This window comes from Bubalus bubalis, chromosome 8 (assembly GCF_019923935.1).
Source record: "Bubalus bubalis isolate 160015118507 breed Murrah chromosome 8, NDDB_SH_1, whole genome shotgun sequence".
Taxonomy (NCBI): Eukaryota; Metazoa; Chordata; class Mammalia; order Artiodactyla; family Bovidae; genus Bubalus; species Bubalus bubalis.
In genome coordinates, this window is record NC_059164.1 from 102206555 (window position 1) to 102223012 (window position 16458).

At 37.7% G+C, this 16458-nt stretch overlaps 1 protein-coding gene across 1 annotated transcript in view; it reads left to right on the forward strand.

Annotated features, from left to right (window-relative positions):
* Nucleotides 1-664: 664 nt before the first annotated feature.
* Nucleotides 665-16458, forward strand: part of TTC26 (tetratricopeptide repeat domain 26) — a 41258-nt gene continuing 25464 nt past the window's right edge. Inside the window, exons 1-7 of the mRNA XM_006078766.4 lie at nucleotides 665-821; nucleotides 1330-1467; nucleotides 4236-4328; nucleotides 6203-6317; nucleotides 8049-8098; nucleotides 9774-9919; nucleotides 10869-11040. Coding sequence (XP_006078828.3) covers nucleotides 819-821; nucleotides 1330-1467; nucleotides 4236-4328; nucleotides 6203-6317; nucleotides 8049-8098; nucleotides 9774-9919; nucleotides 10869-11040 — 717 coding nt within the window. The 5' untranslated portion in view covers nucleotides 665-818. The remainder of the gene's footprint in view (nucleotides 822-1329; nucleotides 1468-4235; nucleotides 4329-6202; nucleotides 6318-8048; nucleotides 8099-9773; nucleotides 9920-10868; nucleotides 11041-16458) is intronic.

The following is a 16458-nucleotide window of genomic DNA, read 5'->3' on the forward strand; positions in this document are numbered from 1 at the left end:
TAGAATTCGTCGCTTCAGGAGGGTCCCGGCTCCATCCCTGGTTGGGTAACTAAGATTCCACAAGCTCCGTGACACAGCCAAACAACAACGAAACTTACATACACACACAGCCAAAACAAATTTAATTATTTCACTCCAGTTATCTTAATTTACATATTCAAAATATTACATCAGACCTTTAGACAAGATGGGTGCTGCATTGGCCACTGTGACTTTATCTTGTGTCTCCCTATTTCTAACGAACGAGAGCTTCTATTCTAAATTCGAAGTAGGAATTATAATGTCACATTACAATGGAGATGTATCTATGGAAATCAGAAATCGTATTCAGGGGAACTCCCTCCTCCAAACATCAGCATCCTCGCTCCGGCAGAAATTTGATTCTAAGCCGCACAGCACAGGAGACCCGCGATCACGCGCCAGTCGGCGCCCAAGGCTGCTCTGGAGCCCAGCGCTGTCCAAATCGGAAGTGGTTCCTTGAAAATGACTTTCCCGGGAAACCTGTTTTTGAAAAACCGTCATTTTAATTCGCTTTTTCCTAATGTGAACTCACAGAAATACAGACAAACTCTCGCTCTCAGTACAGAGAAAGACACCTTCATCCGGAAAGAAAACCTTTCACGCCCAGCAGCAGCGATAAGCCTATGGGAACCAAGATGCGCAGGGCACCAGTTTTCCGGCGAGCGCTACTCCGAGCAGGACCAGTCCCCTGGCGGGGTTGCCGTGGAGACCAAGCGAGCTTCATGGATGCTGAGGCGCGCTGAAGCCAGGCCTTCTGCTGTCTGTCTGCAGAGGGTGTTCACAGGACCGGCGCCAAGATGGTTAGTGGCGTCGAATAGTGAGGAATAAGTTTGAGTAGGTCCTGGGACTGGAGATTGGAGATTCCTAGCACACTTCTGGTGTAAGTCTAGGAGTGTTAGCGGAGGCAGATGTCTGTGCCCGCTCCCGTGTTCCCACCTGGGACAGGGCTGCAACTGTAGATACATCGTTGCTTTCTTCCCTCCTGTTTCTCCGTTTTCCCACTCCTGAGCTGCGCGTGAGATGGGAAGTGGACCAAGGGAAGGCTGAGATGACAACAGCTCCGCGAAAGCATCTTTTACCTCATTCTCGTTGGAGGAGATGAAGAAGTAGGGAATAGCGGTTTCGTTCAGCTCAAGCACCGGGTGATGGACCTTTTAGTAAAATGCGTGTTACGGAAAGAGATTAAATAGGCTTACAAGGGGTTCGTTGTTCAGGACTTGCTGAACATGAATCCGGGAGCCGTCACTCTCAGTTTAAAATTGACCACGGGATTGGGATCATACAGCTATCTTTGTTGTTCTTTCACAGATGCTTTCAAGGGCCAAACCTGCTGTAGGCGGGGACCCACCGCACACTGACAAAAGGAAGAAGAAAGGTAGGAAGATTCCAAAGCTGGAGGAGCTACTTTCACAAAGAGATTTCACTGGAGCTATTACCCTGTTGGAGGTAATGTCCAAAGAAAGTTGCTTCTTAGGACGTAAATAACCAGAATGTAGAGGAATGCATGGGTGAATGCTGGTTGCTATGCATGGAACAGGTGGGTGCATTCTGGGACTTCCTGTAAATCTAGTCAGGCACAGATTCCAGGTTAACTATAAACCTGACTAAAGATGAACTAAAAAGATAGACTTCTTTCTCTCTCTCTTTTTTTTACATGATAGACTTATTTCTTGAGGGACACTTTTAATTATGTCTAGTTCCACTGATGGCAAATCTAGCCTAAAAATGTAGAGGGACATTTAATACAGTGTCAGTTCACACATTGCCTATTCCACCCCCTGACCAGTTTATGATTTATTCCTATTAATATGTTATAACATTTTAATCAAATTTAAGTAATTCTACCATGTTTCATGCTTATTGTGTGAAATACTGTATCTTCAGAAGATATTTCAAATCTCTATGGCAGTAGTTCTCAAATTTTAATACTCAAGGCGATGGCACCCCACTCCAGTACTCTGGCCTGGAAAATCCCATGGATGGAGGAGCCTGGTAGACTGCAGTCCATGGGGTTGAGAACAGTCAGACACGACTGAGCGACTTCCCTTTCACTTTTCATTTTCATGCATTGGAGAAGGAAATGGCAACCCACTCCAGTGTTCTTGCCTGGAGAATCCCAGGGACTGGGGAGCCTGGTGGGCTGCCGTCTATGGGCTCGCACAGAGTCGAACATGACTGAAGTGACTTAGCAGCAGCAGAGTCACTTGTGGTACTTGTTTAAATGTGCATTTCTGGACTCCTACCGTGTGTGTGTGTGTGTGTGTTAGTCGCTCAGTCATGCCTAACTCTTTTCAACCCCATGAACTATAGCCAGGCTCCTCTGTCCATGGGATTTCCCAGGCAAGAATTCTGGAGTGGGATACCTTTCCCTTCTCCACGGGATCCTCCTGACCCAGGGATTGAACCCGGGTCTCCCAAGTTGCAGGCGGGTTCTTTATCATCTAAGCCACCAGGGAGACTCAAGAACCCAATATTTTGGGCAAATAGCCTAAGTGCTGGTGTAGATGGTCCAAGGATACGTGCTTTGTGGGAAGCACGTGTTGTAGGAGAAATTAATGGGGCACACCAAAGAACGAAGAGGGGAGGAGTTTTGATGGCACAGCCTGGTTGTGTTGCGCCATAACCATTTCTCTAAAGCACTACTACAGCCGTATTACTCTATCAACAATAAGTGTTTTAATCAGCTTTATATATCTTTCTCAGTCTTGCGTGTAAAGTCCTGTGTTTCTTGCTAGTCCGCTGGTGTTGAGCACATTGCTTAAACTTTTCTGGTGTCGGATTTCTTATCTTTAAATCAGGGGAGCTGCCTTGGAAGGACCCTCCTGCTCTGTAAATCAGTGGAGTGAGTGGTAGATACATGTGTGATTTTTGTTAGTCTCTTTTTCCCTTCTCTCTTTTTGCTGTGGCTCCAGGGAATTCCAGGGGCAAATTCAGGGAGACCTCAAATAAGAGTTTCTTCAGACTTAAGGCACTGCACTCAGATTCACAGTATTTGGTGAGAGGTAGTTGTTGTTTAGTCGCTTCAGTCGTGTCTGACTCTTTGTGACCCCATGAACTATAGCCCACCAGGCTTCTCTGTCCTTTGGGTTTTCCAGGCAAGTATACTGGAGTGGGTTGCCATTTCCTTCTCTAGGTGAGAGGAGAATTTCTAATATTATAGAGTTAGCTACAAGAGTAAGTTTTTATTTAGACAGAGTATCAATAGATGTCTTCATCTTGTACTGGTCAAGGCACCTGAAGTTTTGTAACAATGATTGGTTTTTTAAAATTTTATCTTATTTTTATTAGAGTATAGTTGCTTTACAATGTTGTTAGCTTCTACTGTACAGTAAAGTGAATCACTTATATGCATACATATTTCCACTGTTTTTTAGATTTCCTTCCTATTTAGGTCACTACAAATCAACAATGATCTGTTTAGTTTTTGCTTTTTCACCTATGTTTTTGACTTATCACCACATAGAGTGGGAAAAAAAAAATCTCCTTTTGCCAAAAAAAAAAAAAAAAAAAGCTCATGGTAATTCAGACTTCTTCAGGATCTCACACCTTTCCTCCAAAACAGGACTTTAGTTTCATGGATGATGAATTCATAAATATTTTTTCACAATGGACATAAATGATTAGGTGGTCTTCTAAAATCTTTAATTCTTAGAGGCCCTGGCAAGCCTGTTCAAGGGTAATAGAATGATTTAATGCCTTGTCTTCAGTGAAAAGTTATAACCTATGAATAAATATATGTGTGTGCTCATGGGACAGGTTTGAAGTGTGAACTTAAATGCAGTAGAACATGGGATAGGGAGTGAAAACATGGGCTTTGGAGTCAGTTGGCTATGTGGTCCCTTCCACCACACTTACTGGCTGTGTGTGGCCTTGAGGTCATTGCTTAATTTCTCTAACCTTCAGTTATTTGGCATTAAATATTTCAGAGAGTTCTTATGATCCTTATAAATCACCCAGAATTTTTATGAGGATAACTCTTAGATACTTCCTGGAGTAAGGTGTCAATAAACACAAAAACAGTTGTGAAATATTTGAGGAAAAGGTAGTTAATTGTGCTGAGTTCTGTAGGTATCAGTTTGATTAAACTGAGATTATCTTGCTTCCATAATTTGCAATTTCCTATTGTTCATTAATAACTTAACATGGTTTTTTAAACAAGGGCTTACCATTCAAAGTATTCATGATTTTTTTTTTCATGAAATTTTAACATGAAGTTCAAACGTCATGTTGGGGAACAAGAAGAGGATACTAATTTGTGGATTGGATACTGTGCTTTTCACCTGGGTGACTACAAGAGAGCTTTGGAGGTTAGTTTAAAGTTGTTTTTTTGTTTGTTTGTTTGTTTGTTTTAAATAACTGTAGGGTTTTGAAATGTTATTAAGTTTTGTATTATAATAATACATGCTCATGGTAAAATTCAAACAATATAGAGGGGAACAAAGGAAAAAGGAAAAAAGTCACCCTGTTTGCCTTCCTCCATCCTATTTCTTTGTGAACAGGAGTAAACATTGGATCTTTTTTGATGTATTGCATCAGAAATCTTCTATATATGTTCAAGTATATATAGCAATGTTATTTACTTTTTCCTTTTAAATATATACTAATGAGATTGTTCAATATATTAATATTAGTCTTTCTTAAGGAAATCTTCAGGAGAAGAAAAATAAGCCCTTTTGATTAAAAGTTTTATGATTCTTTTCTCAAAAAAAGTTCATGGTTATTTTGAAAGGTTAATTTTAGACATAGGAAATATTATTTTATCTTTATATTTTAAAATATTTTATTATTTATTTTTTATATTTTAAAAAATATAGTTTTGAAAGTTGTTTTTCTTGGTCATTGTAAACCCTACAATGTAATTAACAATCTATAGAATTATGGCTGTACATAAAATTGTAGATGCCTTATGTCAATGATTTTTAACTCATAAATGAAATTGTTTTGACCTTTCTTACATATTCTCACTCTCAAAATGTAATTTAAGGATATTAAAAACCTGCACTACTAAAATGAAAAATATCCAAGATCACACAATGAGAAACTGATATGAACAAAAGCAACAAAATCAGTGAAGGAAAAGTGAAGATGTGAAGAGGGCAGAATAGAAGCTGGTAGTATTTGTGAAAGATTTAGGAGAAGAGAGAGTAGTTCAAATGGAGTAAAAAAGAAAATAGGCATGTGGTAAACACTGATAGTAAAAGAGTATATGGAAAATGTAGTTGACAAAGTGAATTTCAGAAACTATCCTTAACAGGGAAGGAAAAAACCCTCAAAGACCAAATTTTTAAAATGTAAAGCCAAGTAAACAAAGCCAGAAAGCAATTAGAATGAAATCAAATTTGTAGCATATTAAGGTATCAGATTTTAAGTTAGGTGAAACTATGCATTTTTAATATCTTTTTAAGTTAGCAAAAACAAAATATTTTAGTTGTTTTTCATTTCTGCAGTTTGTTAGCCCGTATCAGTATTAAAAGGGAAAGAAAAAAAAAACAAGTGTAGGGTTCTATGGGCAACAGTCCCACATGGGTAGGCTTGAGCCCTAACTGCAGTATTTAATATTACAGGTATAGAATATAAGGAGCACATGTGTGTACGTGGTAAGTCGCTTCAGTCGTGTGTGACTCTTTGTGACTCTGTGCACTGTAGCCCACCAGGCTCCTCTGTTCATGAGATTCTCCAGGCAAGAATATTGGAGTGGGTTGCCATGCGCTCCTCCAGGGGATCTTCCCGACCCAGGGACTGAAATTACATCTGCGTCGGCAGGCAGGTTCTTTACCACTAGCGCCACCTGGGAAGCCCTAAGGAGCATATAGAATTCTCTTAAATGTGAAGTTGCCCAGTCAAGAACTCCAGTACTCTTGCCTGGAAAATCCCATGGGCGGAGGAGCCTGGTAGGTAGGCTGCAGTCCGTGGGGTCGCTAAGAGTCAGACACGACCCAGCGACTTCACTTTCACTTTTCACTTTCCTGCATTGGAGAAGGAAATGGCAACCCACTCCAGTGTTCTTGCCTGGAGAATCCCAGGGACCGGGGAGCCTGGTGGGCTGCTGTCTATGGGGTTGCACAGAGTCGAACACGACTGAAGAGACTTAGCAGCAGCAGCAGCATTACATTATACATAAAGGAATGGCCCATTGATTGCTTTACTGCTATAAGGGATTATTGCTTATTGTATATTTCAGGAATATGAAAATGCAACAAAAGAAGAAAATTGCAATCCTGAAGTCTGGGTGAACCTAGCCTGTACGTACTTTTTTCTTGGAATGTATAAACAAGCTGAAGCAGCTGGATTTAAAGGTAAATAAGCCCTTTTAATATCTGAAATTCATCACTAATACTAAGAGTCATTTTGGAGATTTTTAAACTTAATACCTTTCTCAAGGAAAAATCAGGTGACATTAGAAAGCTAAAAAAAAAAAAAAGAAAGAAAAGCTCTACTCTTCAAAGCATATTGGATCTTAGCAACTTTATCTTTAAAGACAGAGTTAATCTCTGTGTGCCTTACCCTTACCCTCCCCACTTCACTTCCCCAGAATCTACAGCCAAAAAGCAGAAGGATGAGAGAAGAAAAAGACAAGGTGCCTTTCTTAGGCCCTCCTGTGGTGGGACATTCATGCTGTTGGTAGGAGTTGGGTATAGTTGGTCAAGCTCTCATTAATGTGGATCTTATCGCTTCTTGTCCTACTTCGAAATGAGAAGCCTAGTAATTTCAGGTTGAAGAATCCAGATTTCTTCCCTTTTGTTTGACTTATGAAGTCAAACTGAAGTCAAACTATGAAGTCAGTCATCTTAGAAGTGAATTCAAATTTGCAAATTAGTGTAGGGCAAAATGGAAATATGGGAGGAAAGATTAAGAATAATTAGAGTATGAATCAAATTAAAATCAAAGAAAAATAGAGAAAGTGGGCAAAAGAATGTTTGTTAGGAAATATGTGAGCGATGAGTGTATTCCAGGGTAGAATCTTAGAGAATTAACTGGCACATACATATTTAGATAGAATTCCAGTTCAAGGTCATGGAAAATCTCTTGATTTGTACCCAAGTTGTTTCAATTTACTGATGTAGTTTTTCCCAATTCATTTATAATGGTCTTTGAGTTATTTATCTCATGTTTCTAGACTTTGTGCGTAGAACAGTTAGATGCATATAAGATGATCAAGGTACCTATCTCTCTTTCCATGCATATTTTTTCTTTTTTAACATTGAAGTATGACTTTTTGTTGTAAAGAGATAGATTAATAATATTGAGTATCCAGAATTAGGAAGGTTCTCCAAGAGCACAAAGCGGATCTGGAATTTAAAAGATGTCAACTTTTTTGCTTGGCTACCTCTTTTAGATGGCAGATTATCATGCCAGAAGATCTGTGGAGAATGGGCTAGTATTTAGGGAAATGCATGCAAGTGTTCTCAATTGTGTCTGACTCTTTGCAACCCCATGGACTGTAGCCCACTGGGCTCCTCTGTCTATGGGATTTTCTGGGCAAAGATATTGGAATGGGTTGCCATTCCCTTCTCCAGGGGATCTTCGTGACCCAGGGATCAAACCTGTGTCTCCTGCAATGACAGGCAGATTCTTTACCACTGAGGCACCTGTGAAGCCCCATTTAGGAAAACATGGCAGTGTAACTATGAAAAGAAGAGTTCAGAAGGAATTGACAGCACTGGATTCCTACACGTACTGATAGGACCACAACGTTTGCTTCCCATGTTTGGTTCCGCGTGTGAACTACACAGGATGGGCTGCTGGGGGCACTGTGAAGAGTGCAGGCTGTGCTTTACCACGAGAGTCAGGAGGAACCAGTGTGGGCACGAGCAGAACCCTAGAGTGTTTTCCTTCTGGTTCTTGATGATGTTCCTTCTACTGGAGTAGGACTAGACTAAAGTAATATATATTATACAGAGACATAGCAGGATCCCATGGGTAAGGATTTGGGAGTATCCTTATCTGAGTCTCATGTCACTCCTACAAGAGACTAAGTGCCATAGACAATTGAAATCTTTAATAAGCACCTTGGATTTTTTCCTCAGCTCCAAAAAGCCGACTTCAAAACCGCCTCCTCTTCCACTTGGCTCACAAGGTATTTCTGTGCTTATTTCAGACTTTTTTTTTAATGTAAAATTTTGTTTTTCTTTTTTAATTGACATAAATTAAAGCTTTTGTTTTTAAAATATTTTTCTCTTTCTTTCTTGTTACCAGCATGGGTGAAAGAGGATTAAGTAGAAATTCTTGTTAATGATATGTTTAGAGCAAGTAGAATACAGGTATTAATTTTATAGGATTTTTCTCCCCCATTAATGTTTTTTACCGCGGTAATTTATTCAGAGATGTTAGGTTTTAGTTCTTCTTAAACAGTAGTCTTTTATGATTAGTTTGTTTCCACCATCTTATTGTCTCTTAGGAAACAGAAGCAAAGATGCTTGTCCTGACTCCTGAAAATAAATACATACTTTTCTGAATTGCCTGCCTTATAGCAATAATTTTGATCATCATCTAATTATTTATGAATACTTTTTCATATTATAAAATTCACACATTCTAGTAATCAAAATATAAATATGCAATAAAAAGATGTTGTTGTTGTTCTGTCGCTAAGTCATATCTGACTGTTTGTGACTCCACGGACTGCAGCATGTCAGGCTTCCCTTTTCTTCACTATCTCCCGGAGTTTGTTCAAACGTCTACCATATTTAAAGTTAACTAAATTTCAACCTTTGGGCATATCCCTTTAGGGATAATTATTTTTTATATGCATATTTGTATTTTTGTTCATTTGTTTTGCAGAATGGGATTTATGTTAAATATATACTTTTGTATTCTACAACCTACCTTTAAATTATGAGCGTATCCCTGAGTCACTAGTCTTCAAACCCGTCCTTTTTAAATAACAATCCATCATATGCATGTGCCACAATTCATTCAGCATTTCCTAGTTATTTGGCTTCAAGATTGGTTTCGATTTTAATTATAAAAATGTAATTCTAACACCCTAGAAATAGACTTATTGAGTTATTGAGTATGAACAATAAAAATTTTAAGCTGTTAACTGATAGTGCTAAACTGTTTTACAGGAAGTTTATCTATAGGTAGTATTTGAAAATAATTGTTCTTGGTGTATTTAAAATTTTCATGCTGTAATTATCTCTCTTTGTTTAGTTCTTTCAATTTTTGCTTTACATGTTTTACAGACTCTCATTAAGTGCATACAGATATAGAATTGTTATGTCCATCTAGTGAATGGAAACATTTATCATTATCATTATGAAATGTCTATCTTTATCTCTAAAACTCTCTCTTCATGTAAACACTACTTTGTCATGTTTGTGTAGCTCTATCAGCTCTCCTTTGGTTAGTGGTTGCCTATTACATCTTTTTATATCTGTTCATTCTCTACTTTTCTATGTCCTATTTTAAATGTCTCTCTTATAAACAGCATATAAAAAAGATAGAAACATAGACGATAAAAAGGGAGGGAGAAGATATAAAGAAAGAAATAGAAAAGAAACAGAAAGTAAGAAGAGCGGGGTCAAATAATTAATGAGTTGTAACTAAAGACTAAGGCTCTGCCTCTAGAGACTATTTTATTCTGTATCTGAAGGAGAGATAAAGAAGACTGGGAGCTGAAGAGAAATAGGGAGAACAGAGGCAAGTGGCTGAAGGGTGGGTGGAGTTAAATTTGTGTTACTTAAGTGTTGATTTCTCTAACCATACTCTAACATGAATTTTTATGTCTTTTTTCTCTCTTACAATTTTAGTTTAATGATGAGAAGAAATTGATGAACTTCCATCAGAATCTTCAGGATATCACAGAAGATCAACTCAGTTTGGCCTCAATCCACTATATGCGATCTCACTACCAAGAAGCTATTGATATTTACAAGCGCATACTGCTAGATAACAGGTGTGTGTCCTGTTACGCCTCCTTGAACTCTCATTTTGTTACTTTCTTCTGTACCCAGTTTGGCTGAGGACCTAGTGTCCTTTGGTTCTAATATCACCATGTGTTCAAGTCTGTTTAATAATCTGGTGAGATTAAGAACTCCTTATAGTCTAAACTCCTTATTGTCTAGATTGTCTTTCCCCCTCTTAATTGCCCTCCCATTAAGTTTCAGTACCACAGGTATATTGTATATTTGGTTATGTACTGTATGTATATCTATATACAGATATATGTATATGTACTATATGTATATCTGTATGTATGTATATATTTTTCATCTCTCCATAAGAACCAATTTTTGCCCCTTTGGGGGTGATATCATACCTGTTGAAAATGCATGGTCTAGATGTATCAATTTCAGTGTTGTAGTTACATTGAAGGTAATTTGCTGACAAAATTAGAAACAAACTGTTCTAAAGAACAGTTTAAACAGATAAAGTTCCAACTTTATCACTGACTACTTGGTCTCTCTTCTGTATCCCAAAATATCTCGTCCGTCTCCCTTCTCCCTCCTTTTGCATTACTGTCATAGTCTCCCACCTGTTCCCATTCTCAGTCATCAAACCTACTTGCCTTGTCTGTCCATCTTCTGTACAGTGTCAGCTTATTTGCATTTATACTTCATTACTGATTATATTAGTTTTGTTGGTTTTTTTAAACATGAACAGGTAGTAGTTGAACTTTTCCCTTTCTCCTCTAGTTGTCATCTTTTACTCTACTTATATCAAAACACTCAAATATTATAACACAAAAAGAAAAAGACTACACTGATCATATTGCCTTTTTCTTTAAAAAAAGAAATGTCCTCTTTGCCTTACTGTCCAGTTGAGCCATTAAAAATGTCTGTAGTTTGACAACATTTTTGTGAAGTAGACTTAAATTGTTAATCCTTAATTTTTTCATCTAATAGGGAATACCTTGCCCTCAATGTTTATGTGGCCCTATGTTACTACAAGCTGGATTACTATGATGTGTCTCAAGAAGTTCTGGCTGTTTATCTTCAGCAAATTCCTGATAGCACCATCGCACTCAATCTTAAGGCCTGTAATCATTTTCGCCTTTACAATGGCAAAGCCGCTGAGGTAGTGATGAAATTTGTTCTTAATTCACTTAATTCCAGTTTGAATTACCATATACTTCCCAGATTATTCATAAAACTGTTATCTGTTACTCTTGATTAATATCCCTTTGTTATTGCAGGTGTGATTCTATAAGAACCCAACTGTATAAATATTTGTATTTACCAGATATTCTAAAAAAGAATGTTGACTTCTGAATTGTCTGTGTGCATCTGATATACTGTAGATGATATTTATCTGTGCCTTACATTACCTTAAATATGTTAAAAACAAAATACTTCTGCTTCTTTCTCTGAAATATGTTTGTGGCTCAGAGTCATCAACATGTAATCAGAAAGCTACAGTGTCCATCGCTCTCTCCTTCTTCATCCGCACTCTAATTTTCTACCCGTTCCTGTCATTTCGGTTCTAGATACCTCTTTTCTCTGTGCTGTCTCCTTTGCCACTGCTCTAGTTCCGGCACTCCTTACCTCTTGTTTCAACTCCTTAAATAATTTCCCTGCCTCTCGTCTTTGTTCTCTTCAGTCCAGTCATTGAGTTTGTTTCACACACCCATATCCTCCTACTGCCTGGCTTTGTACACTCCTTTCTGTTTCCTGGAGTGCCTTTCTCTGCTCAGTGATACTGCAGTATCTCCTTTAAGGTTGCCAAGAAGCAATAGTGGGAGGCATTTCATAAGTAGTTAGAAAGTGGTTAACTTATAGGCACTGTGTAGAATACTTTGTATCCATTATTTAAAAGTAGTTAGAAAGTTAACTTATAGGCCCTGTGCAGAATACTTTGTATCCATTATTTAAAAGTAGTTAGAAAGTTAACTTATAGGCCCTGTGCAGAATACTTTGTATCCATTATTTAGTTTCCCTGACAATCCTGCGGATAAATTCTGTTAAACAGCTCTCTTTTTTTCTTTTTTTGATTTTTTTCCTTGTTGTCATAGCTCTCGTTTTATTTGAAACTCAGAGTATACAGGAGTCCATACATTATGAACTCATCTTATTAAGCTACACATAAACACACGCCTACACATATATATACATATAAACATAGATATAAATAGATCTATAAATAGATCTATAGATAGCATGTTCTATACTATATCTATACAGATTTGGGTATATATATTTGAATATACTTTATGTGCAGATATGTTTAGGTTAACCCTACGAGGGGGTCCATGAGTACAAATTACTTCCTTGGCCATTACTTTAGTTGATGTCAGAAGCCACCAAAATTTAAATGCAAAATTTCTTTATGTGTAGATACCCTGCCCAAAAGGCAGGGTAAGTGGCATCATATCAGCCTAGAGTAGGGGAAGGAATGAGTGTGCTCAGTCATGTCTGACTTTTTAGTGACCCCTTGGACTATAGTCCTCCAGACTCCTCTATCGATGGGATTTTCCAGGCAAGAGTATTGGAGTGAGTTGCCATTTCCTCCTCCAGGGGGGTCTTCCCAACCCAGGGATCAAACCTGCATCTACTGTGCCTCCTTCATTAGCAGACGGATTCTTTACCACTGCACCAACTTGGAAGTCCAGAATAGGGGGAGGAAGGAAGAAATTGAAACTAGAAAATTAACTACTATATCAAAGCAAAATTTATTGTGTAATAGCAGGAAGCACTATTAATATACTTACACTAACAGCAGATTGAGTTGGTGAGTGAAACAGCATTTATCAGCTGGTGGATAGAGAACACATATCCTTAACATTTGCTCAGGTTCACTCTTCATGACTTGTGTTGATAAAGGTGCTCACTTGAGGCAAAAGAAATGCCTACAGTTAAATTGCTTAGTATGAAATGGAACGGTTGCTTTATGTATGAAATAAAATACATTCTTGGATATCCTCATTTCAGCTAAAGTCCCTGCCTAATTGACTAGTTCCCAGCATCAGCAGTTTAATAGTAAACTGGATTTGCAATTTGATTTTTAATTAGAGTTTTGGTTAAAATAAATAAAAGAAGTATATTTTTGTCTTTCTATATTGAGTCTGTCTTGGGGGCTTTGCCAATTTTGGCATAAGGTCCAACCTATTAAATGCTTATATTTTGTCTGCACGTGTTCTTTCCATAGTCTGGAATGGGTGACATGGCTAACCAATATGTTCTAAATCTAATGCTATCCAACTCAGGACAGCAAATTGTACTTCTTGTTCACTACAAGCATGCTTTTTCATTTGAAATTGTGCCCATGCAGATTACATATTGATTGTATAATGTTGTCCAGCAGTAGATAACTGTAACAAATGTACCCTAAGGAGCTTTCTTTCTTTCTTTTTTTTTTTTTTTTTTGACAGCAATAGGATATAGTTTGTTTTTACTTAAGATAGTTTTATTAAACCTTCTCAAAGCAAGCATTCCTCTAGTATCTTTTATAATGGGCTCTATACTGTATAATTCATTCTTTTCCCAAACACCAAACTATTCTGCTCTTCTATAGTAAGCATGAAAGATTATGTAATGATTCATTCAATTGTTAAAATCCTTTGAACAACTCACTCAAAGTTATACAACTAACAAGTGAGAAATTCAGATCTCTAAAGCCCGTAGATGGCTGGTTCATGTTGATGTTTGACAGAAAACAACAAAATTCTGTAAAGCAATTATCCTTCAACTAAAAAATAAATTAAAAAAGAAACAAAACAAAACAAAAAATAAAGCCCATAGACTTAACCACTAAAATTTAATGCAAATTTAGGCATGCATTCTTCTTCTCTGCTCTAAACTTATATATATATATATAACATATATATGTATACACACATACACATGTAATAATACAGCTACCAAATAACAAGCATGATTTTATATATATATCAAACAATATGGTTATTATATCTTAGCAACAAATAATTGGTAATAATATGGCTATTATATATGATTCTATATCTATATATAAAATCATGCTTATTGTTTGGTAGTTGCCTAATTACCTTTTTTTTCTGAACAAGTTTTATTATTCACAGAGAGGAAGGAGCTCTGTCCTTGGCTGCGACTCTCCTCGTGACTACCAGGACATTACTCAGCTCCTCTCCCTTCTTCTTGGCATGGATGTGTGTCCCCACCCTTTTCTTGATGAACTTGAGGCCCTGTTCTCAGAGACCTTGAGCAGCTCCGCGGCTTGCCACTCCTAAAGGGTTAAACTTCAGACCTCTCAGATCATGAGGCTTGTTCTTGGTGAGGTGCCCACAGGAACAGTGGTTATAGCTCTGTTGGCTCACATTCTTATCCATCTTGTAGGCCTTGCTGACGCCCACGGTCATGGGGTAGCACAGCCGTGGCACTGAGCTGCATGGGGGCCCTTAGGGTCCAGATGGTGGTGAGTCCTACTGGAGCAAGGCCTCATGAACCTGCTTTAATTATCTTTAATCTAGATAAGCTTATTGAGGGTTGAGCCTTGTGACATTTATATCCCAAGACCTGGCACAATGAATATACAAAGTTGATGCCAATGAAGTAATGGTTGAATGAGAATTTTAAAATATGACTAACAGATTAAGGGCAAGTCATGTTTAAAAACAGGAGGAGGTTCAAAACAGGTCAATAAATATGAAGATTAAGAAAAGGCCATTGGATTTCATAACTGGTATTTCCTATGCTGATTAAGGTATTATTATTATTGAGTGTTGAAGCTAGATGTCAAGGAGATAAGGAGTGAATGAGTAACCTCTTGGACTGAGAAATGTCCTGAGGGATATGGCAGAAGAAAGACAAGTAGATGATGAGGAAATAGAAGCAGTGAGTATAGGATGCTTGTGAAAGGAAGGAATAGTTTCAGAGGATAAAGAAATTTTATCCGAATTCCAATCTTAGGTTACTAGCTATGTGGTTCAGTACAGAGTATGCAAAATAACAGTACTGAATTATTGTAGGTTTTTGTGATGTATATAAAGTCTTTACCTTTATATACATAGTAGATAGTGAACTGAGCAATTATCAAAGATTTTATAGGCTGAAACATAGTCAGATTTATCTTTTTCTTTATGTTTAGTGCTTTTCATATTTTGTTTAAAAAAATATTTCCTAGTCCAAATTTTGTTCTCTGATATTCTAAAAGCCTATTGTTTTGCCTTTTACAAATCCAAATTATCTGTAATTATGTCTAAAAGGTTTTGTTTCTCAATTAAGGACAAAGATTGACAAGTTAGATTGAAAAGACAAAACCCTAATACATGTTTTAAATATTATTGTTGCTGTTGTTGAGTCATTAAGTCCTGTCTGACTCTTTGGGACTCCATGAACTGCAGTACTCCAGGCTTCTCTGTTTATCACCAACTCCTGGAGCCTGCTCCAACTCAAGTCCATGAGTCAGTGATGCCATCCAACCATCTCATCTCTGTTAACCCCTTCTCCTCTTGTTCTCAGACTTTTCCAGCATCAGGGTCTTTTCCAAAGAGTCAGCTCTTCACATTGGCTGGCCAAAGAATTTGAGCTTCAGCATCAGTCCTTCCAATGAATATTCATGGTTGATTTCCTTTAGGATTGACTGGTTTGATCTCCTTGCTGTCCAAGTGCTCTCAAGATTCATCCCCTGCTCCACAGTTCAAAAGCATCAATTTTTCGATGCTCAGCCTTCTTTATGGTCCAACTTTCACATCTGTATATGACTATTGGAAAAACCATAGCTTTGACTATGCAAACCTTTATCGGCAAAGTGATATTTCTGCTTTTTAATACTCCGTTTAGGTTTGTCATAGCTTTTCTTCCAAGGAGCAAGCATCTTTTAATTTGGTGGCTACAGTCACCGTCCACAGTGATTTTGGAGCCCAAGAAAATAAAATCTGTCACTGTTTCCACTTTTCCCCATCTATCTGCCATGAAATGATGGGACCAGATACCATATCTTCATTTTTTGAATGCTGAATTTTAAGCCAGCTTTTTCACCTTCCTCTTTCACCTTCATCAAGAGGCTCTGTAGTTCCCCTTTGCTTTCTGCTATTAAAGTGGTATCATCTGCATATCTGAGGTTATTGCTACTTCTCCTGGCAATCTTGATTCCAGCTTATGCTTCATCTAGCCCAGCATTTCACATGATGTACTCTGCATATAAGTTAAATAAGCAGGGTGACAATATACAGCATTGACATACTCCTTTCCCAATTTTGAACTAGTCCATTGTTCCATGTCCAGTTGTAACTGTTGCTTCTTGTCCTGCATACAGGTTTCTCAGGAGGCAGGTTAAGGTGGTCTGATATTCCCATCTCTTTAAGAATTCTCCATAGTTTGTTGTGATACACACAGCCAAAGGCTTTAGCAATGAAGCAGAAATAGATGTTTTTTTTTTAATTCCCTTGCTTTTTTATATGATCCACAGTATGTTGGCAATTTGATCTCTGGTTCCTCTGCCTTTTCTAAATCCAGCTTGAACATATGGAAGTTCTCAGTTCATCTGCTGCTGAAGCCTAGCTTGAAGGATTGTGAGCAT